Below are 25,091 nucleotides of genomic sequence, written 5' to 3' on the forward strand. Positions count from 1 at the left end.
ATCCAGCTCGTGAGTGACCCTTTCGAAATAGCGAACCAGATTTGTTAAACATGATTTTCCTTTTACAAAACCATGCTGAGTATCCTTGAGAATTTCAATTTGATCAAAATGATCCTGAATTCCACCCCTGATCATTGCCTCCATGATTTTCCCTACCACTGAAGTCAGACTGACCAGTCGATAATAGAGCCACCCTTATGTATGGGAGATACATTGGCACTTTTCCAATCCAATGGAATCTCCCCAGAGTCTAGTGATGCTCGCATAAAGTTATTAGCCTCAATGGTTCAATGCACTGACTTGCTGCCTCCCTTAAAATTATAGGGTATATTCCATCAACTCCAGGAGCCTTACTAGCTTGTAGGCTCGAAAGTTTTTTTTCATTAAATAATCTTGCGAAATTTCAATATCATTAATTACATATTTTTCAACTTCGCTCCCACAATTTCCCATTGCCACAAAAGGTTTTTCATTTGTAAATATCGATGCAAAATAACTGTTGAGTTCAGCGGCAACTGGTGTATTTAATACTATCCCCTTTCCCTTACGTAAAGGTGCGATCTGGTTTGTCCTGCTCTTCTTGGCATTTATATATGTGAATTCCTTACCCCCCCCCCTTGCTCTGTTTGCTAGTGCTTTCTCATAAACTGCCTTTGCCTGTCGAACCTTTTCTGTGGCTCTATTACAGATCATCTTGTAACTGTTATAGGCTTCAGTACTTTTTATTGCTCTGTAACCTTTCCATGCCACCTTTTTCTGCTCAAGTAATGTGGCAACTTCACTATTCATCCAACTTAGAACCCTCCTCGTGGAATATTTTTTTTAATGGTAAATACGCATTCAAGGCATCTGTGATTAATGTTTTAAAAGCATACCACAGTTCAATTGTATTCATTCTCTGTGCAATATCTACCCAGTTAATTGAGGCCATGTAGTACCTTAAGGCAACTTCCACAACAACAGATGAAAGTTTGTTCCAGCAATCAATTACCCGCTGGCTAAAGGCAAATTTCTGCACATCTATTCTACAACGGTGTCTTTCCTCGATTTGTGTTTATGCCCCCTCAGGTTTGTAATCTGATTAAGAGGGAGAATCCCTCAGCATTGAGCCTGCTGAAACCATTCAAAGCTTTTACACCTCAATCAGATCACCATGCAGGTGCCTAGTCTCCAGACACTGCAATTTGCAGAACTTAAGCCTTTCTTGGTAAGAGCACCACTTTGTTCCCCTCACCAGTCTTGTTGCCCTCCTCTGTACTCATTTTAGCAACTCTACATCCTTCCTAAAATGAGGCCTCCACACCTGTATGCAGTACTCAAGGTGTGGTGACCATTACCTTATACAAGGAGATAATCACCTTCTTATCCCTGCTAGCAAAATTCCTGCATATCACTGACAAAACCCCATGACCTGCTCTGGCAGCCTGTCTGCACTATTCAGAAAGAACAGTGCAGTCAGAGGAATTGTGAAGTCCCCCAGCATATGCTACTCATATGCATTACTTTGCATTTGTCAATGTTAGACATCAGTTGCCACTTCTCAGCCCATCTGCCCAACTTTTCTAGATCCTGTTGCAGTAGCATATTGTCATTAACAATCCTGCCAACTTTTGTATCATCTGCAAACTTTGATATTAAGCCTTATTTACCTTCATCAGTATCATTGATATATCTTCAAAACAACAATGGGCCCAACACCAAATCCTGGGGGACTCCACTAATAACATTAGTCGAAGAAGAGCAATGTCCATTGATTACCACTCTCTGTCTTCTCTCACTCAACCATCCTTTTATCCATTGTAGCAACTTGCCTTTAATGCCATACTGCTCCAATTTGTATAATAGTTTTCTATGCAAAAGTTATTTTTCTATTATATTTTTTGTATCCAGTTCCTTTGTGGACACATAGTGGCAAATCAGATTGGTCAGACAAACTTCCCCATGCTGTGTCTGAAATATTACTGCAGTCTTGTTAAAATGATCCTGTGATGCTTCTTTAACCAGTGAATCCATTATTTTCCACTTAAAAGAAGTTAAACTAACAGGTCAAGTATTCATGTCAACCCTTGATTCCCTTTGAATTGGTGATACATTTGCACATCTCCAGTCCAAGGGGACCTCCCATGAGTCCAAGGATGCTCTCATAATTATGGCTAAGGGTTTGCTTACTTCCTTTGCCACCTCCTTCAATATAGTTGGAGTTGTTACTTATGTTTTGGCTAAAATAAATTATTTAGTATAAGTCTTAAGCTATCTTTCTTAATTTAAATACATGAACTCTAGTTTTTGTCATCTGAGAAAGAGTAAAAAATATCTCCAGGTGCTTAGTTTGCTTGCCCTCTTAAAGACTTAAAAAAAAAAAAAAAAAAAAAAAAAAAAAAAGCTACAGAAATAGCAAAAGAAACACAAGGTATTGACACAGTCCCACATGAATTATTGTTGTATAAATTTTAGTAGTGTGGCATTAAGGGCAGTTGCTACTTTGCATAAATGGATAGTTAAGTGGCTGGAGTCAGAGAGAGAGGGAGGGGGGTTATAAATTATCACTGCTGTTTGTGGACTAATATTTTGAATGGGTCCCCATAGGGTTCAGTTCTTGTCCCCTTATTATTTCTAATATTTGTTAATAATATTGATGTTAATAATATACTTTGTAGGTACTTCAAGTTTGATGTCTTAGTTTGCAAATGACACAGAAGTGGGCAAGATAGTTTATAACAGTAATCTGGGCACAGTTCTTCAACTGGACTTTGATAAATTATGTGGGCTGAAAAAGATTAGCTGAGGTTTAACCCTGGGAAATTCAAGGCCTTTTCTTCTGGGTATCAGTTATCCTAGAGTAACATATTACTTGCTTGGTTAACATCAAACTCAAGATTGTAGATAATTAAAAGGACCTTTAAGTAACTATATAATTAATTTTGAACAGTCTGCTAGGATGATATATGGGAACTTTGCCAGTAGAGATAAAGAGGTGATTATTCCCTTATATAAAACAGTGGTTGGGCCATATCTTGTATATTGCATACAGGCTTGGAGATACCATTATAGGAAAGATGTAAACATGTTGAAAAGGGTACGGACCACAGTCTTTGCATCTTGTTGGTATGTTGTAGATAGCTTAAAATTTCTTTTTCCATATCTTTTATGGCCGAGAGTGCTAATTTGTAATATACCTTTAATGGTAGGTGGAAGAGGCACTACAAAGGCAGATATATCAATCTGTCCTAGGCACTGCTGACAGTGTTCATTCGTTATGCTTTTCAAATTTGTTTGAGAGATACCATATTAAGACTTTATTTACAGACATATACGCACCCCACTTACTACATTATATTGCATTTCATAGAGTTTTAATGTATATTTAAGCTATGATGGTTGATCCGAGATTAAACACATTTACACACAGTTACATATACTTAAACACATTTACATGCAATTTAATTTAATATACTTAAACACAATTACATACATCAAAATTCCATCAAAGGAAGAAATTTTGATATATGTAATTATATGATGAGAGAGCAAAAGAGAGAGAGAGAGAGAGAGAGAGAGAGAGAGAGCGCTAAATGCTAATTTGTAGTATAAACAATTATACTGTTTATATGAATTGAATTGAATATGAATTGTTCATATGAATGTAATTATATGAACAGTATAAACAGTTACCCCTTCCCCCCTCCATATGACAGAATGAATTTTTTTAGTGTTTAATCTTTTTAAATTTTACTTCTTATTGTCTCCCACAGCATTGGATTCGCTTAGAAATGCAACCTGAAGTATTAGTGCATCGCTTGCGTATGATGGTGGATCCAGCAGATTCCAGCTATATGCCCTCTTTGGTGGTTGTTACTGGTGGTCCAACTATTTCTTCTATGAAGGAATTGAAGACTATTCCTGTTGGGGCAACAGAAACATTAATCAATTTACTCTCTGATCAGTCAGAAGTAAGTTTTAGTAGTATTAGTAGTAATTCATCTATGTAGGATAAGACTCAGATTATAACTGACTATTTGTTTTGTTGTAGTGAAGTTTTTTGGGCTGTACAAATCATATTGTTTTAGCATAATTGCATTCTAATGGATATTGCTGAAAATCGTTTCAAAAGAAACATTGTTTATTTAAATAAATTCTACTAAACTTTTTTTAATATATATATAAGAAATAATTTCTGCTTTATTTTACTTAAATATTGACTTTAAAATCAATGGTAAATAAATAAAATGAGGAAATACATGTACTACAAAAGTAAAAACATTTTATTCATAAATTGTTGGTTTTGAAAACATTTTATTTATAAGAAATACTCAAATTCGGAAATAGAGTAGAGTAGATACAACTCATTGTTACTTTTCACAAAGAGTTTAACATTAAAAACAAAACTGACATATTAATATGCCAGTTTTGTTTTTAATGTTAAACTCCTTACCCCTGCATTAATAATAAAATCCAATATTTGGTACTGAAAGGGGGGGATGAAAAAAATTAAGAGTGTAATAATGAATTCTTTTGCCACATCTATTAAAATTCCCCCCCCCCTTTTTTTTTTTCTCTTGTTTTTTTTTTTTTATCATTCATTCATGCTGGCATAGCTGTATTTACAGCATGGGTTACACAGTTGTATTAATAATTTTCCATTAAAGTTTTTTTTTTTTTTTTCAGTTAAGGCGGATTTTGAAAATTTGTTATACATGATTTTTTGTCAAAATTACTTTATTTAAACGAGATACTTGCAAAGCACTAATAATAAGGTGAGTCAGATGGAACATAGAAATGTTTTCACTGTAGTGAAATTTTCTTTAAAATGGTATTCATTATAACAGGATTTTACTGTATATAATGTTATAAATTTTTCTTCAACTCAGTAGTGGATGGGGCTTTGTCTGAGAGACACATCAGACATGAAATATCTAATATGCTTTAATTGCCAGTTCACGATTAGTGTCTGCTACGCTGTCTACCTTCTTAATTATACATAGTCATACTTGAGGAGTTTGAAACAAAACAGTTTTTACTCAGACTTAAATGTGATAAAGGTCTGACAGCAAGGCATCACCATTTTTATTATTTTTGTTTACCACTTTGTTTAAACAATTGTGCTGGCTCTTGATAAGACAGATGATACTATTTCTGTAGTAAGATAGATACCATTTGTTTTATGTTTTGATTATGATATAAAATAGTTTCTTGTCTGAATTATTATTATTTTTTTTTAAATTATAATCTTGGTATTTTTATTTATTTGGTATACTTCCAGCAGATATGTGCTGAAATTTTGAATATTTATTGACTTGTAAACTTAAAAATGAAGGAGACTAATAATTTTCAGTTTATATTTTCTGCTTATAATGTTTTTTCTTCAGTAGAGTTGAGAGAAGTTTTGTTTTGTTGAAAAAATAATGTAGTTATAAAACACATTTAAAAATTTCAAATTTTTCATTTAAAAAATTACATTTAAAATTTTCATATTTTTCATTCAAAAAATTACATTTCATAAGTATTGCAATTTATTAATAAAAGATCAAACATTGGTATGTACTAAGCACAATTAAAAATTTTCTGAAAAACTATTTTCAGATTTTAAAAATAACATCTGTCGTATCCCAGGTGTCTAATTTTTGTTATAATGGGGTGCACTACAGCTGTCCAGTATAACTAGCCTTATAGTGGGTTCAGGTTATAAGGTCTCCTACTCTATTTATCCCTATGTTTCATCGGAAGTATACCACATATGTAGCTTATTCTGTTGCTTACTGTAATTGAAAATATCACCATGAAGTTTCAGAAGATTCTTCAACAAGCTATGAAGAAAATTTTGTTTTCTCTAATCTTAATTTTTTACTTGATTTATTCATTTCAGTTTTCCAAGAGAATTGAAAGGAAACCTCAATCTCTGTTATAGTTGATTAAAAACTTCAGGTTCCTGCCCACAATTGGTTTTGGAACTTAATTATTTATGAACTGAACAATGCATCAACATTTTTGCAGTAAAATACTGAATAACACATCTTTAAAGGCTAATAAATTAACCAGCACCTTAACAGTGAAGTTATTTTTAAACTTTACAAAGGAAAGCCTCGTGCTGTCATCCAAATTATATTGTCAAAGTTTCAACTTTCAAGAATGTGCTTAAAAAAGCCTATTAATTCCTCCCTGTTGTCTTTGACTATTTTAACTAGTCTGGAGGTAAAGTTTTATTGAGTAGTAGCTACCAAAGCTTTTTGGTGAATGAAAAAAAATAAAACTTTTAGAAGGATTTTAATCCATTGAAGTAATGTTATAATTTCTTGTTACATCTGAGTCCCTGTTATGACATGCAAAGCAATTCATAAAGAGAGCATGGGATTCTTTTCCTAGACCTTGCATTGAAGTCTGTTTAAATGGCTACCCATAACTGCTGCTCCATCATATTTCTGAGCAATTAGTTTATTTTCACATTTGAATTTGTCGGCTATTTTAGGGATTTGGCTATTTTATTGGCCCTGTCATTATGAAATCTGAGAAACTTTTTGAATCTTGTTCTCTGCAATTGAAAAATATCTCTATAATTTTAAAGATATGATTTATTATTGAAATTTTAAATTTCATTGAGTAACTACAAACTTTTGAATTTCTTTTTTGATTTTTGAATTTCATCATACATTTCATCCTTCAGTATATCTGCAGTTGAATTAAGCAAATCATTTTGTAGGCTTACTGAAATACTGCAAAAATCTGTGAATGATTCTAATGTTCTTTTATTAATACAGAGACTGTGTTTCTATTTTTATTTTTAATTATTTATATTTGTATTTTTATATAAGTGACAGTTAAAATTACACAAAGTTGCCTATATTAACAGAGTTCACATTTCTTGGTGACTTCTAAAGGACTTTTATTGCTTTGCTAAATAACACACACCATTTATTCACTTTTTTTATTACTGTCTTACTTTTCTTAACCTTTTTTTTTATGTAATTCAGTATCAGCCCTTGATGATCCACAATGTCAACTCAGGTATATTGGTGTATAAAAATTGTTTCAGTTTAAAATCATTCCATATATGAATTTCAGATTCACTGTATTTCCTTACCGCTGTAAGGAAATACAGAGAGTCTGAAAGTCACTGGCAAAAACACCAACTGAAATCCAACCATAATGTTGTTGTGTTTTAAATTTATATTGATGTTGAATTTTTTTAACTGCTCTCAGTTTTGGACATTAACACACAACTTACATAGAAAACACCACTGGTACATAACTAGAAATTTATGAATTATCATATTCTTCCTAATAATTTTTGTATTTTTCATTTTTTATTTTTTTTGTTAGTTGTTGGCACATCAGCTTCTGTGGCCATAATGCACCTCCCAAAGTTTTGTATTTTACTGTGATCCAAGCCCAAGGCGGGATTCGAACCTGCGGCCTTAGGGTTGTCAGGCAGGCACTTTACCCACCTGGCTAGCCCAGTCGGCTGTATCAACTCAGTTTCTGTTATAAGTAGTTGCATAATAGAATATGCACAAAATTAAATTAATATTGTGCACTAATCTATTCTTTCAGATTGTATTCATTGTAATATCATTTTGATTTTTCTGATATCTTTCTCATTGTATGTTCAGCTTTATTTAGTTGTTCATGGCCATAAGTGTAGTTATCTGTTTTTGTTCTGCCTATATCTTGTATTAGTGGTGGTAAATGATGCAAGGAAGTAAGCATATACAGCATCAGTTAAAAAAAAACAAAACAACCTCTTTTCTCCATTCCCTCTAATAATATGTCTGATCTTCCTTAAATTTATTCAAACTACCCACTTCCATAACAACAGATGGAAGTTTGTTCAAACAGTTCAATCACTCTGGCTGAAAGAGAATTTTTCCATTCATCTGTTCTACAACTATCCTTTTTCAGTTTATATTTCTGTCCCCTTGTAAGTGTCATCCAAATTAGAGTTAATATGCGATCTTCTTATTCAATTCATTTAAGGCCTTAAACAATTAAATTAGGTCTCTTCACCTAGTTTCCAGATGATGCAGTTTGTGGAACTAAAATCTTGTTAAGTGTGATTTTTATGCCCTTAACTAATCTTGTTACTCTTCTTCTTTATGCCAATTCCAACAGATCTACATTTTTCAGGCTTCTAGACCTGTAAGCAGAACTCAATATGCGGTGTAACTGTTGCATTATTCAATGGGACAATCACCTCCTTGTTCCTGCTGGCAAAATTCCTGTGTACATTGACTGAACCCCAGGAGTTGGCCTAGTAGTAGTAGTAGTAGCAGCATGTGATGCACGAAACCAAGTGTATGAGCTCATGCAGCATCAGCCAAAAAAAATCACACCATTCCCTCCAAATGCCTGTCCAGTTCCTCCTTAAATTTATTTACCCTATCAACTTCCACAACGACAGATGGAAGTTTGTTCCAGCAATTAACCACATGCTGGCTAAAGGCAAATTTCCGAACATCTATTGTACATCTGTGTTTTCTTAATTTGAATTTATGTCCCCTTATGTTCGTAATCTGAACAAGTGGAAGGATCCCATCAGAATTCAGCATGCTCAACCCATTCAAGGCCTTATACACCTCATCAGATCACCGCACAGGTGCCTAGTCTCCAGCCACTGCAATTTGCAGAACTTAAGCCTCTCTTGGTAAGAGGATCCCTTCATTCCCCTCACCAATCTTGTTGCCCTTCTCTGTACACGCTCAAGTAAATCTACATCCTTCCTAAAATGAGGTCTCCAGACCTGTACACAGTACTCATGGTGTGGCCTGACCATTGCCTTATACAGAGGGACAATCACCTCCTTTTCCCTGCTAGCAAAATTCCTATATATCATTGACAAAACCCCATGCCCTGGCAGTCTGTCTGCATTGCTCAGAAAACTTCATATCTGACTGCACAATTACTCCCAGGTCTTTTTCATTTTCTACCACCTTAAGTGTAGTACCACACTGTTGGTACGTTTCTCTGGGGTTACTTCTACCCATATGCAGTACTTTGCATTTGTCAAGGTTAAACTTCAGTTGCCACTTCTTAGCCCATCTGCCCAAATTATCTAGATCCTGTTGCAGTAGCACACTGCCATTACTGTCATTAACAACCCTGGCAACCTTTGTATCATCTGCAAACTTCGACACTGAGCCTGATATACCTTCATCAATATCATTGATAAATATACAAAACAACAGTGGACCCAACACCGAACCCTGTGGGACTCCACTAATAACATGTCCACATAGAGCAGCACCCATTGATTACCACCCTGTCTTCTCCCACTCAACCATCCTTTTATCCATTGTAGCAACTTACCCTTAATACCATTTTCTCCAATTTGTTCAATAGTCTTCCATGTGCAACAGTATCAAAAACGTTCCTGAAATCCAAATATATGATATCAAAATTATTTTTTGCATCCAGTTCCTTTGTAACCACATCATAATATCCTATCAAATTTGTCAGACAAGACTTTCCCTTAACAAACCCATGCTGTGTCTGAATTTTTGCTGCAGTCTTTTCTAGATGATCCTGCAATGCATCTTTAACCAGTGACTCCATTATTTTACCAGAAGAGAAGTTAAACTAACTGGTCTGTAATTACTCGTGTCACCCTTCGATCCCCGTTTTTTAAATTGAGGATACATTTGCACATCTCCAGTCCTTGGGGACCTCCCCTGAGTCCAAGGATGCTTTCATAATTATGGCTAAAGGTTTGCTTGGTTGCTTTGCCGTCTCCTTTTATAATGGGATAGATCCCATTCACCCCAGATGCCTTTCTTATGTTTAACTTCAACAATTTCTCCTCCACTTTGCTCTCAGTGTAGTCTCTTGTCTACACTGCTCAGAAAACTTCATATCAGACTCAACAGTTACTCACAGTTCTTTTTCTTTCTCTAATACTTGTGTGCTATACCACCTAATTGGTATGTTATTTTGGAATTACTGCTTCCCTTATGCAGTGCCTAACAGTTTTCAATGTTAAACCCTAGTTTCTTCTTGTCAGCTCATCTGTCTAATTTTTTAGACCGATATGCTGACAAGTAAAAACCTGGTTTCTACCATTAATCACCCTGTCAACTTTCACATCATCTGCAGATTTTAACATTAAACTTTGTCTTTAACAATATCATTAATAAATATTGAAAACAATTAAAGACCCAGCACTGAACTCTGAGGAACTCTACTAATAACATTAGTCCAAAAAGAGCAGTGGTCATTAATCACCACTCTGTCTTCTGTTACTCAACCCTCCCTTCGTACATAGCAGTAAATCGTCTCTAATGCCATGCCACTTTATTATTTACAGCAGTCTTTCATGTGGACAGTATCAGAATCTTTACTGAAATTTAAGTATATGATAACAAAATTATTTTTTGCATTCCTTTGTGACTATATCATAGTAGCTAATTGGATTAATCAGCAAGATCTCCCTTTAAGAAATCAGTGCTGTAATTACCATATAAACTACAGTCCTATCATGAAGAAGTGACAAATTTGCACATATTCAATCAGTGGAGATCTCCCCTAAATACAAGGATGCTCTCATAATTATGACTAAAGGTTTACTTGCCTCTTTTGCTGCTTCTTTTAATATAAATGGATAGATTCTATCAGCTCCAGTTGCTTTATTTACTCTTAGGCTCAACAGTTTCTGTTCCACTTTCTTTTAAGTTATCTCAAAATCATTCAGTTATAAGTTGGTATATAAGGTGTGGGTATTAAATAATGAGACTGCTGGTGCAGCCACTATGCACCAAATACCACTTGTGAAACAAAGGCACAGCATTTGACCTGGAACTTTATCCCTAGTTGTCTGGCAAGTCCCGTTCCAACATGCTCATTCACTTTGCAATGAGACAGATTATCACTACCTTGTGTTTTTGTAGTTTGCCAAAAAAAGTGAAAGACAAATCTACCTCAGACTTTTATCACAACTAAAGAAACAGCGACCGAAAGTTTGTTATGTCAAGTTTATGGGGAAGGTGCTATGTCAAGAGTTTGTGTTTGAATGGCATAAAAGATTTTTATAGGGAACAGAGAATGTGGAAGATGAATGATATGCCATCTGATATCTATGAAAACTGACGAAAATGCAGACTGGGTAAGGATATTGATTAGAAGTGATTGTCATTTAAGCATTAGAATAGTTGCATCAGGACTCAATAAAGACAAAGAAACAGTTGACAAATGTTAACTGAAAATTTAGTAATGAGAAAAACGTATGCCAAAATGGTACCAAAATTATGAATGAAGGTTATAGTTTGTTAAGATGTTTTGAAAAAAAAAAAAAATTGAAGAAGATTCAGACTTTCTGAGTAATGTAATTACTTGCGATGAAATTTGGTTGGTCCAATATGGCCCAGAAACTAAAAGACAGTCAATGCGATGGAAGATAAAACAGTCCCCCAGACCAAAATAGGAAGAATGTCAAAATCAAAAATGAAAACTATGCTTCTTGTTTGCTTCGATATTAAAAGGAATTATTATGGCTGAATACATCCCACCAAAACAGACTGTCAATGAAACATACTACATTGTGTAAAAATATTCAAAGGAAGAGACCTGAATTGTGGAAGGATGGTTGGCTCCATCAAGACAATGTGTTCTCTGTTTACCAGTTTCGGGCCAAAAAAAAACTAATTCCTGTGTGTGAGCATGCACCCTACTCACCAGATCTAGCCCCATGTGACTTTTTTCTCTTCCCTAAATTTAAAAGTGTACTTAAGGGAACCAATTTTCAGCCCATTGAAGACATTCAGGATAAAAATGAACAGTGTTAAAAGGGCTTACAGAAGATGACTTCCAGTAATGCTTCTATGCTTGGAAGAAGAGTCTGTAACACTGTGCAAGCCCAAGGTAATTATTTTGAAGGAAATAATTTATTTGTAAGGTACAAAATATTTCATTATATTTATTTTGTTGCAACAGTCTCATAATTTAATATCCACATATGCTCATCCCTAAACACTTAATAATAATAATATTCTTTATTAACATAAATTGTATACAATAGTGATTCCTTACAGAGAAAGCCAAAGCAATCTTACAATATGTTGTTTTATACAAGTGCTTTTTTTTATTAGAAAAAAAAAATAATCAAAATGTAATAATGAAATAGTAATTAAAACGAAAAAGGACTACAAGTAGAGCATAACATGAAATGACATTGGCTAAAACCGGCACTTACATAATTGTCCTTTACAAACAGAAAGATAGGCCAAGATGCCATCATGATATGCCTTGTCAATAGACCACAGGTCGATGTTCAGCACGCTGAGAGTGTCCAGAGTCACATTTGGGAAATGTCTCTTGAAATTCTGGAACCTCTGGAGCCTTGAGTACAAGGAGGGGATACTGCAGAGATGTCTGCCTGGCAACTGCCAACCAACTGTGTTCCAGATGTTGATGTGATCATGCTTAGCTGAGCACAGATGAAGGAATGCCTTTATTTTTAGCACATGGGCTCTATGGACTGTGGGCATGTATTACGGGTTGGAGCAGAGTGCAGATTTAGATGTCTTGTAGATCTGGTGCGCCCACAAGTTGGCCCACTCCAACACCCAGAATTCGAGGCCACATAGTTTCCTCAGGCTGGTGGGTGGTGCCACAGACCAAACTTCCATGGCATGGGAGAGCACACTACTGAAGTAAGTTGCAAGATATTTCCTGATTATTTGCTTATTGTGCATTTTGCACAGATCTATTTTCATTCCCCAGAAAGCTCTCAGGACTTTGGAATACTGAGCTTGGATTTGTTGTTTATAGGTGAGGTTGGCATCAAGAATTACTCCAAGAATTTGACACTATCTGTGGGAGTCAGAACATTTCCTGCCAATTCTAGACATAGAGAGGATGCAGTATCAGCAGAAGTGATTTGACTTGGAGTAAAGATGAGATAGTTTGACTTTTCTCGATTAACTGACAGGCCAAAAAATTTGGTATACTTACTATATTTAGGTAGCTGTTTACAAATTCAGAGAAGATTTGTCTTTCTTGTGAATTACCAACATGGCATCAGCATACGATAGGAACGCTGGAATTTGATCCATTAGTGGAACGAATATTGCTGCAAATAGCAAGGCTGAGAGAGAACCACCTTGTGGGATCCCTACCTCCACACTGAAATGACACATTCTCCTAGATAGCAGATTATTGAGGATCTTGAGCATATTTCGTGATATCCCGTAGAATCTTTCAAGTAAGGCAAGAAGGGATGTGATTTGGACTGAGTTGAAAGCATATTTCATGTCCAGAAAAATGGTGATAAGACCCTCGTTGTCATTCCAGGCATGAGGAATGAGAGGCATGAGTGTTGTCATTCCTATGCGCAAAGATTGTGAGTGCTACATCATTATAGATGCACTTCTCGAGGCATTTCAGGAAGGGAGAAGCAATTGATATTGGCCTGAAGTCAGCTGGTGTTTTCGCATGTGGCTTTTTCAGAACTGCCACAACTCTGTACAACAACTAGCTTGAAAGCACCTGTGCATATTTGAGTACTTTGTTGTAGAGTTGAGTGAGCCCTTTGCTGATGAAATAAGAAACAATTTTTAGACTAAAAAGAGGTATTGTGTTAATTCCTGTGGTAGACTTGTCAGGTAGTGAATTTATTATTTTTATTAGCTGTTCTTTGGAAATTTCTGTGGCCATTAGTAGGTGAAGAAACGTTAAGCGCTTTGTTCCAAGGATATGCTTCGGACACACAGTGATCTCCCTTAAAACACAGTACATGCTCACACCATTCCTGGACATCTAAAGACAGAGGAGTACAAGTATGACTTGTGAACCACACATGTTTTCCCTTAGATAGCTGGCCATTCATGAAATTGCCAATAGCTAACTGTTTACACTTCTGAAAATCCATCCTTGCTTTGGAAAATTTGGCATGAGTCTTGCGAAGGCGACTTGTTGTAGGAGCCATGGGCTGCCTGTTTTTCCCTAAAGTCAAGAGGTCATTCCATCATGGCTTTGATTGGGGACTAAGGATGCATGTTTTGGACATTGCAGACCTCACAATGAATTCCATCCACCTTGAAAGCCATTAGGTAGCCTCATTGATGTTAAGTTCAGCGAGTATGTTCCATGGGTAAAGGGTAATAACTTTTCCAATGCTGATGTATTTTGGATTGTATACTCTCCTGACAGTGTTTGTAGTTTGTACTTGTGTACGTTCATCCTTAGGTGCCTGCAGTGATATCATGGCAGTGATCTGATCGTGATCGGACAGGAAGATGTTCTCAGTTATGGTCAGGATATCCTTTACTGAACAGTTTGAGAAGATGCACTGCAGGGTGGCATCACCATATGAAGGAGGAACATGAATAAGACCAATGCCCATTTCCGACATGTTCAATGACAGTGTATCTAGGAGCTTCTTTGTGGCTGGCAGTGGAAGATTCAAGTCTCCGAGGATGATGAGCTTTTGCTGATGATTGATCGTGGATGACAGCCATGCTATCAGATTAAGGACACAATTCTCAGAAACCAGTGGGAGAAAATAAACAGCACTCACAGAGATCGACAAACGAGCAATTTGGTAGATTCCAAGAACTGCTTCTATGTCACCTCCTGGATAAGTGGATGCCTTAATTAGGGGGTATGACTGCTTTGACAGATTTCTATGTCGCCACCTTGTCTCCCACATCTATTAGCATGTGATAGCCAAGATTTGAGGTGAAAGTAGCAATTTCCGTATCATCTCTGAGCCAGGTTTCAATCAGAATGATGGAGTCGTACTCTGCGCAGGCAAGTAAATCAAGTAGGCCATCTAGTTTGTTTTTGATACTCCTGATGTTTTGTAGGAAACATCAGATTTTTACCTCCACAGAGGGTTGTAATATGATGAGATTACTATCTGAACAGTATCTGCTTTTCATATAATGATCTGAAATCTCGTCCGAGGACCGATGTCACATTGTTGTGCCTTTTGCTGGATGTTCTAACTGGAATGCAACCAGTCTGATGTTTGTTCATTATCTCCATGCTAGACATCCACGAATTGCACCCACTCCCAGATATAATTTGGGAGACTCCGCTAGAGAGGACAGGTAACTATTCTGGCATAGTTATGCATTGTTGTGGAATGGAGTTTGGGCTTGATGAGTTCTTAGCCTTTAGTCTCACATAGTATGGCATCACCAACAGGCCTCTGGGCCAGTATTCAACATTGAGGTATTGTTGGTAATTGGACGCATCAGTCTGAATCCTAAGGAAGGATTCTTGGTATTGATTTTGAAAGGCTTACCAGGTATGCCTCGTTCCTTCAATAGTGCTCTATTTATTCAACTTTTGTCAACTGATCCACCCTGCTAATGAAAATATTCGCATGAGCATTGCTGTTTGCTTGGCGATTTCATATTCTGAGGCTAGTATTAACTACTCTTGTGCCAATCAAGGTGGTCTTGATGTTTCTGTAATGCCGTTGGCATGGGGATGCTTGCGTTGGTGCATGTCCGGGCATCTGGCATTGTTCTGCTCCATTCATGTCTGCATTCCCAGAGTTCTGTTTCGTAGATTTTAGCATGGCACTATAGGCGCTGTCTTTAGAGCAACTATTTCCGTTTTAGGTAGTAGCAATGACTCAGGTGAAGGAGATGGACATTCATGTGGGATGGGACAGGGGAGCCTAGTGTTCATGGGCAAGAGATCTTGTAGTAGGCTCAAGGACTTTCGTTGATAGTCTTCAAGCTGGCTCAGATGTTCCCTTAGCAAACTATTTTCTGAATGCAGGTTTCATAGAATGCCTTCAATAATTTCAAGTTTCTCAGTGTTACACCCACGAAAAGCGCAGCTGACTGAAGCCTGTGATTCCATTTGAGTACAATTATCAGTAGCCCCAGGAAAAAACTTTCTGTTTCTAGCCGGTTCACTGCGAGTGGAATTGTTATGCGTGGTAACATCATTCAGCATTCCAGAGGGAGAGACTGTGGGGGGGAGGCAAGTGCACCAAGGGAACAGCCAATGTGTCATCTATATCTAACGAATCTCTGTTTTGCTTGCAGCTGAGTGCACATCTCCATTTTGATTTTCCTAAGTTGTGCAGTCCGTTTTAAATCTTTTATGCCACTACAAAAATTGCAAAAAAGAAGCTGGCATGATGTACATTTTATCAGGCAGTCAGAAGGTTTTTCGCAGCTTGAATAGGGTTGCATATTTTTCAATGGCATTGTACCCAAAATTCACTAAACACTACAGGGAGCAATATAACAAGGTTGCCGACAAGATAAAAGCAGAGTACTTATTAACCAAGGAACATTCCTTCAGGCTAGGATTAAGTCGGATGGTGAGAAGCTGACCGCTTACTTTTCGCGGTATGTGGGCTCCAATGGGTAAAGGAACACACACTGTAGTCACAATGGCAAACAAGGTCCAATTTAACTATAGCAATACTGCCAGAAAATCTGAAATTACTGGATGAATTAAAAGGAAAAAAAAAAACGTACTTTGATAATCACTCATCACAAACGGTGAATATAAATCTAAGACAGGATAGAAAGGGAGGAGGTGTTATGCTGTTAATTAAGAAAAACATAAAATCAAAAGAAGTGCATCCAGTTGATATAGATGAACAGTCCACTATTGAATCAGTTTGGTGTGACATAAGCACTGCGAAAGCAAAAATAAGAGTAGGAGTGTATTATAGGCCTAATGACTTCAATGAGTACAATGAACTATTGTATAGAGAAATAGAGTTGGCTAATAAATCGGAATGTCTTAAAAGTGGGGGATTTTAACTTCCCAGATATTGTCTGGAACTTGTGGGCTGGTCACACACACACTAGTCAGACTTTTGTGGATTTATTGGATGATTGTTTTCTGCAGCAGCATGTTCGAGAGGCAACAAGAGAGAGAGTAATACTCTTGATCTGGTTATCAGCAGGGATCATTCGTTTATTAAGAATTTGCAGATAAAGGAACCACTAGGTGGCAGTGATCACAGTGTACGGATGTGGGATTTACTTAAAGATTTAATTACCATCAGGGGTAAAGGAAAGGGTTTTTACTTCCGTAAAGGTGAGTACAGTGGTCTCAGAAAGTTTTTAAATTCTGTACAGTGGGATCAACTGACAATATTACCAATACCAACAGTAAATTCTAAGTGGGAAGCATTCAAGGAATTAATCATGGATGCTACTAAAATTTTCATACCTAATAAGAAATATTGTTCAAGTTTTAGGCCTAAATGGTTATCTAATGAACTAATGAGACTCGTAACAGAGAAGAAAAATGCATGGGATGCATATAAATTATCAAGCGACTCAGAAGCCTATGTCAGATATAAGCTAGTCTGTAATCAAGTCACAAAGGAGGTTAGGCAAGTGAAGGCAGATTACGAGAAATCCTTGGCAAAAGATGCTAAGAAAAACAGCCAGCAAGGATTTCTTTACTTATATAAAGTCTAAAAGGAAGGGGATGAATCTGATTGGTCCACTTGACATCGATGGTTCGACTGTTGATGATCCTGCTCAGATAGCAAACAAACTGAATGAGTATTTTGCATCTACATTCACACATGAGAAATTATGAAGGTTCGAAAATGGCAGAATGTTATCAAATTGTAGCAGGATACTTAATGATTTTGTAATAACCGAGAACAAAGTGGAGGAGAAATTGTTGAAGTTAAACATAAGAAAAGCACCTGGGGTGGATGGGATGTATTCAATTATATTAAAGGAGGCAGCAAAGCAACTAAGCAAACCCTTAGCTATTATTATGAGAGCCCCCCTTGGACTCAGGGGATGTTTCCACAGACTGGAGATGTGCAAATGTATCCCCAATTCACAAAGGGGATCGAAGGGTGACACGAGTAATTACAGACCAGTTAGTTTAACTTCTGTTCCGGGTAAAATAATGGCGTCACTGGTTAAAGATGCATTGCAGGATCATCTAGACAAGACTGCAGCAATAATTCAGACACAGCATGGGTTTGTTAAGGAAAGTCTTGTCTGACAAATTTGATAGGATATTATGATGTGGTTACAAAGGAACTGGATGCAAAAAATAATTTTGATATCATATATTTGGATTTCAGGAAAGCTTTTGACACTGTTGTGCATGAAAGACTATTGTACAAATTGGAGCAGAATGGTATTAAGGGTAAGTTGCTACAATGGATAAAAGGATGGTTAAGTGGGAGAAGACAGAGGGTGGTAATCAATGGGTGCTGCTCTTCGTGGACTAATGTTATTAGTAGAGTTCCACAGGGTTCGGTGTTGGGTCCACTGTTGTTTTGTTTATTTATCAATGATATTGATGAAGGTATATGAGGCTTAATGTCGAAGTTTGCAGATGATACAAAGGTTGGCAGGGTTGTTAATGACAGTAATGGCAGTGTGCTACTGCAACAGGATCTAGATAATTTGGGCAGATGGGCTAAGAAGTGGCAACTGAAGTTTAACCTTGACAAATGCAAAGTACTGGGTAGAAGTAACCCCAGAGAAACGTACCAACTGTGTGGTACTACACTTAAGGTGGTAGAAAATGAAAAAGACCTGGGAGTAATTGTGCAGTCAGATATGAAGTTTTCTGAGCAATGCAGACAGGTTGCCAGGGCAGGTCATGGGGTTTTGTCAATGATATATAGGAATTTTGCTAGCAGGGAAAAGGAGGTGAATATCCCTCTGTATAAGGCAATGGTCAGGCCACGGCTTGAGTACTGCGTACAGATCTGGAGGCCTCATTTTAGGAAGGATGTAGATTTACTTGAGCGTGTACAGAGAAGGGCAACAAGATTGGTGAGGGGAATGAAGGGATCCTCTTACCAAGAGAGGCTTAAGTTCTGCAAATTGCAGTGGCTGGAGACTGGGCACCTGCGCGGTGATCTGATTGAGGTATATAAGGCCTTGAATGGGTTGAGCACGCTGAATTCTGATGGGATCCTTCCACTTGTTCAGATTACGAACCTAAGGGGGCATAAATTCAAATTAAGAAAGGACAGATGTAGAATAGATGTGCGGAAATTTGCCTTTAGCCAGCGGGTGGTTAATTGCTGGAACAAACTTCCATCTGTCATTGTGGAAGTTGATAGGTTGAATAAATTTAAGGAGAAACTGGACAGGTATGAAATGGTGTGATTTTTTTTTTCACCAGACCCGAACTGGTGTTGAATACTATTACATTCACACATTTCATGTGTTAATGTAGATGCAAAATAGTTATTCAGTTTGTCAGCAACCAGAACAGGATCATCAATAGTTATGCCATTCCTGTCTAGTGGTCCAATGTGTTTCATTCCTTTCCTTCTATTAACATAAACAAACATACCTTTGATATTATTCTTCACATTTCTAGCCAATGATTTCTTGTAATATGCCGCAGCCTGCCTAACCCCTTTTGTGAGTTGATTGCAGCCTATATCTCCTCTGATAATTTATATTCATCCCACACAATTTTCCTCTGTGTATTTTTTAGACTATAAGAAATATTATTAATTAGCTAATCATGCAGGGCTTCCTTTTTATTGCTAGCATCACTAATAAAAAAAAGGACCTTTGCTTGGAACTAATTACAAGTTTATATAGAAACTTCATGGGTTGGAATTTCATTACTATAAGATCAAGCTGCATGCTTGTTATCTTTTTTGCAGGGGTATCTGGAATACCTCTGTTTCTTCAGTAAAAATAACACTGTGCATTGAGATATTTTGTTTAATTTTGTGTGCTGTTGGGTGAAGAATTTCAATTTGTTACTATTGTTTGTGTAAATTATTTTTCTTTATGCAGAAAATATTACAACAAAGTTTTCACTTTCTGTGCTTAGTATTACAGATTTATAGAAATTGCTATTAAACAATGTCGCAGTGGAGGCATTGACTGCAAAGTACATGGTTTATCTATTCTTGGACGGCTAAGAACTGAAGATGATGATTTAGTTGCTAACTTTCCTTTTTTGGCTTCTGGTGGTGAAGAAACTGAAGAAGAACCTGCTGTATTGGTAGCAAAAAGAGGTAAAGGAGAAACCAAAAGGGATCTTCAAACTAAAGTTTTTGTGTGGGGTCTTAATGATAAAGATCAGTTAGGAGGATTGAAAGGATCAAAGGTAAAGAGAAATTCTTATGTTTTGAATATAATTTTCATGAATTTGTGACTAAATATCAAAATTTTTGGTAAATAGTATCATAGTTTCCACCCAAGATGATTGGTATATATGTTTTGAACTGAATAAAATAAGTTTTAATATAACAGAATGTGTAGAAATGCATCAAAATCATAGAGTGGTGATTTCAATGCATTTCTTGAATAAATGCCACTTCCTGAGTGAGGACTATTTCCATTTACATTGTGTCACTATTCTCAGCTGTTTTTCTGTCTCTTCAGTGCAGCTGGTTTAGACCTTTTCACTTACAGCTTTAGTTAGCCATTTCTCAGGTGAGGTTTCCCTTCATTAAATTATGCCAGGCTTCTCAGCCTGTGCAACATCGAAATCAGCTCAAATGTACATATATAAGGGTTCACTTCTCCAATGATAAAGTCTAATAGTCTGGATCACTTAAAATCACATGGAATAGTCTGGCAACTGATAAAGTGTGTAGCTTATCTATTCTTGTGATGTTTTACTTAAACCCTAAATAAGGAAAACACAAAATACTAGTATAAATCATAAAATATAATTTTACAGTGAACATCATATACTTTAAGTCCTAGCCTTGGCTTACTCATGTAAGTGGGCATTGCTATTAGTATACTGGCTAATTGATTAATTCTAAATGGACTGGAGGATGGGTACATCTGCACATCAGCCTTTTTATTTTCATTATAGATGTTCCTGTAACAAGACAAACTAAGCCATCTTGGATGGCTCTGTTCACCTTGCTGACAGTATCAGGATCCTTTCTCTGAAAGATTGCTATTCCTTTGAGTTCCTTCACAACAAAGCAAATAACTTGAATGAGTCACCCCTTTTTTTTTTTTTTTTTTGTTGTTGTAGAGTGTTTATGGTGGTTCCACTCTCCATTATCATCTTGACTCTCCTCCACAACTCTCTGGGCCTGCAGACTTATTAATTCCTTGTTTTTCAGCTTCAGTTGAGGAGATTTTCACCATCTTCAGTATCACACTCAAATCCTGTTGATGGGCAAGATTGAGAGCTTTAGTTGATATCTTCCCTAATATGTATCTTGAACCCTTGTAGTTGGCATGTTGAGGTCACAAGTTCTTCAAACACCATTCATATTCATATTCATTGATCACTGCCACCTGTGATTTATTGCATTGTTGAAGTAGTTTAGAAATGCTTCCAGAAATCCTTCATCATTACACTATCCTTATCTAATAGTTTGAGGAAATGTCCTGCATGGATAGTATGCTCTGATAGTTGCTATAACACTCTGTGATCCATTAGCTGCAGCACTGAGGTTGTGTTTGGTGGCAGAAATAAACTGATGTTGGGATGCAATTCATTCAACTGTAGAGGATGAACTGCAGCATTGTGAAGGATAAAAATGATTTAGAGGGGTACTTCAATCTAACAAACTTTAAACAATGCTTCCCAACAATACTTTTTGGAGATGTTCACAGTAAAGGAAGTAAAACTGAATTATAAAAGCAGTATAATTAACAGAAATAACTTATTTTTAATTAAGAAATGCTGTTATTGGATTCATAGCGATACTCTAGATGAGATTTCAATGTGTTTGTGAAAGACTAATGCAAACAAAATTTCCTAATAGGAAATTTTGTTTGCATTACTCTTTTATAATTGTATTTAATAAGTCACTGATAGTAGATTAAAAATATTACTTACAGAGGACTGCTTCTGTGAATTAAATCTTCAGTTGGTTTTTTCCCCCCAAATCCTCACTAGTTTACAAAGAAACAAATAAATCTAAAACAATACAAAAGTGCACATGATTCCACAAACAGTAGAGCAATCTGGCTGTCACTTTCCTATGATAATAGCAAGTAATTTTAGCTGTGCTTTTATTTTTGATAACTCTGTTTTGTGCCCATGGAGCTCTGCATTTTGATGTCTTTCTGGTTTTTGTTTTTCTTGGTAGGAAGCAAAAAGAGTATCGTCTTGACAGTCCACTGTAATTAATATTTTTTACCTATAGTATATGATACTATTATTTATCTATAGATTGACTGGAATTTGTGGGTTGATCACTCACACACTAGCAAGGCTTTTGTGGACTTATTGATTGGATGATTGTTTTCTACAGCAACATGTTCGGGAGGCAACTAGAGGGAGTAATACTCTTGATCTGATTATCAGTAGTGATTCTTCATGCATTAAGAATCTGCAGATAAAGGAACCACTAGGGGGCAGTGATCACAGTGTGCCGAAGTGGGATTTACTCAGAGGTAACTACCAGCAAGGGTAAAGGGAAGGGTGTTTGCTTTTGTATTGTTATTGTTTGGGTTTTTTTTTGGAGCATTAGCAACTAAGGCCATATTGCTCCAGGGATATGCGGTGGTCATTCCCTGATCTTACTGCATCCTCCCTATTTAGTGGTCATGGGCTCAAACCTCGGTCTAATCAAGAAGCATGTGCTACGCACTGCTGCTCCTGCCCACCCTAGGCACCTTTGCATTTTTCTTCTCTGCCATATGTCTCATTAGTTCATCTGACATCCATTTAGGCCTAAACCTTGAACAATATTTCTTAGTTGGTATGTAAAGTCTAGTAGCTTCCAAGATAAGTTCTTTGAATGCTTCCCATTTTGAATTTGCTGTTGGTAACATCATCAGTTGGTCCCACTGTATAGAATTTAAATACTGTGTCAGACCATCGTAGTCGCCTTTACGAAAGCAAAAACCCTTCCCTTTACCCCTGATGGTAGTTACCTCTTTGAGTAAATCCCACTTCAGCACACTGTGATCACTGCCACCTAGTGGTTCCTTTATCTGCTGCAGATTCTTGATGCATGAAGAATCACTACTGATAATCAGATCAAGAGTATTACTCCCTCTAATTGCCTCCCGAACATGCTGATGTAGAAAAGTCATCCAATAAATCCACAAAAGCCTTGCTAGTGTGTGAGTGACCAGCCCACAAATTCCAGTCAATATCTGGGAAATTAAAATCCCCCATTATAGACTTTCTGATGTACTGGCCCACTCTATTTCTCTGTACAGTTTCTTATTATACTCATCAGAGTTATTAGGCCTATAGCACACTCCTACTCTCAATTTTGATCTCCCAATGCTTATGTCACACCAAACTGACTCGACACTGCACTGTCCAGCGATGTCGACTTGCTTCACTTCCTTGGCTTTTGTGTTTCTTAACTAATAACATAACCCCTCCTCCCTTCCTATCCTGTCTATCCTTTCTGTAGACGTTGTACTCCCCAAATTCCAGTTCTGCATTCCTTATATCTGTGTGACACCATGTCTCTGATATCCCAACAATATCTGCCTTTGATGTTTTGAGCAATACCTCAAATTCATCAAATTTATTTACTAAACTCCTAGCATTGGTGAACACTCAAGTATACATGCACCTGTTTCTATTCTTAGCTACCCTAACACAACCCATGTGTTTACTTGTACCGCAATGACTCCCACCAGTCTCTGAAATATCCTGCATCTTGTTTTTCAGGCTTCTGCTCATTCCAATAGAAGCAGTGCAAGAATCACTTTCACCTCTGCCAGTGGCTACTGTTAGCCTATTAGTCTTTGTGTCCCCCCCTCCAAGCTAACAGTTTTCCGACCCACCTAACACTGTCTCGATAGCATCAGCAAATATTCTTACACCCTTTCTATTTAAGTGTATCCCATCCCTGTAGAAGCAGTCTCTCCTGTTAACAAGAACAAGTACAGTCCAGGCTGAAAAAAATTCTACCCCTTGAGCCTTGCACAATCTTTCCAGGGCCGAATTGATCTACATGGCTCTCATCATATACTCCCTCCTATCGTGTCTGGGCAGAATTGCAGACACTTTCAAATTCAACCCTAATTCACGGCTTTTTTTCAACAGTGACGTTGTACCTGTACTTGTTAAGTTATTCTGCCAGTCTCCTACTCTTGATATCATTAGTGCCAACGTGTACAACTATATCACCTTTTGTGCCCTTAAAAGATGATATCCGCTCTACAACGTCAGCAGCCTTTGCAGACATATCCTGGTCCTGTTCCACCTATCCTTTTTACAAATCATGTTCCCCGTTTCCCTGACAATAGAGTCACCAACAACTACTAGTTCCTGTGGGACCAGCGCATTCTGCCTTGGGGGTTGCGCTGTGTTGCGTGATGACCAAGTGCAAGCTCTGGTGTTGATATGGGCAGCTGAGAGCTTGATGGGCCCCTCAATTTAGTTCCTTCGAAGGCATCCACGCTGTCCTTCAAGCTCTCATATAGGCCATAACAACGCTGAGTTGTTGCCTGATTTCGTTACACTCCTTGCATCACGCACACCCAAAGACATCCCCCATGGCAATATCATGTCCCGTACCTGAATGCTCCACAAACATCATGCAAGCAGTGCATTTTAAAAGGCTGTGATTCAGAAAGCAACTGCCCCCCTCAGTTTTCCTCTGAGCCACAGCACTTCCATTAGCTTGAGCCTTTTGCTTTGCTGCTGTGGTCTGAGTTATGATTTCGATTAATTTCAATAAAATTTCAATTTCAGTTCAAAATTATAACCCTAAACTTGTATCCCAACACAGTTATAACGGTATATATATTTTTCTACTAACGGCCTCCGTAGCCGAGTGGGCAGGAGCGGGAGTGCATAGCACACGCTCTTTGAGTAGACCGGGGTTCAAGCCCCTGACTGCTGAATACGGTCGATCTGCCAACCCACACTGGACCAGTGTGGCAGATTACGGTCCATTTCCCTCAGCATGAAAAGTTGAGGAGGCTTCCATCCTGCAGTGGGTTGATAATGGCTGCACTTTACTTTACTTTTATATATTTTTCTGTGTCAAGTATTAATTATCTACGAGTTCCCTTTATATAACTTCCGTATCAGTTATGTATTAATTAATTATGTTACGTTTGTAATCCAAGTCATTATATGTATTTAGTTAAAAGTACAATTTAATTGACAACGAAGTTCAATAAGTTTAATAGATTCTACCGATCAACTGACAATATTATACTATACTATGCTAATGCTATCTAGTTCAGTATATAACGTATCGTATGACAAAGGCGGCAAGTTAG

The 25,091-nt window shown here is 37.1% G+C and overlaps 1 protein-coding gene across 1 annotated transcript in view; it reads left to right on the forward strand.

The window, feature by feature from the left end:
• Window positions 1-25,091, forward strand: part of HERC2 (E3 ubiquitin-protein ligase HERC2) — a 971,627-nt gene that overhangs the window by 522,800 nt on the left and 423,736 nt on the right. The window contains exons 49-50 of the mRNA XM_090372402.1: window positions 3,753-3,950; window positions 19,744-20,022. Coding sequence (XP_090228528.1) covers window positions 3,753-3,950; window positions 19,744-20,022 — 477 coding nt within the window. The remainder of the gene's footprint in view (window positions 1-3,752; window positions 3,951-19,743; window positions 20,023-25,091) is intronic.

Source organism: Mastigoproctus giganteus, chromosome 1 (assembly GCF_048544385.1).
Source record: "Mastigoproctus giganteus isolate SK-2022 chromosome 1, ASM4854438v1, whole genome shotgun sequence".
Taxonomy (NCBI): domain Eukaryota; kingdom Metazoa; phylum Arthropoda; class Arachnida; order Uropygi; family Thelyphonidae; genus Mastigoproctus; species Mastigoproctus giganteus.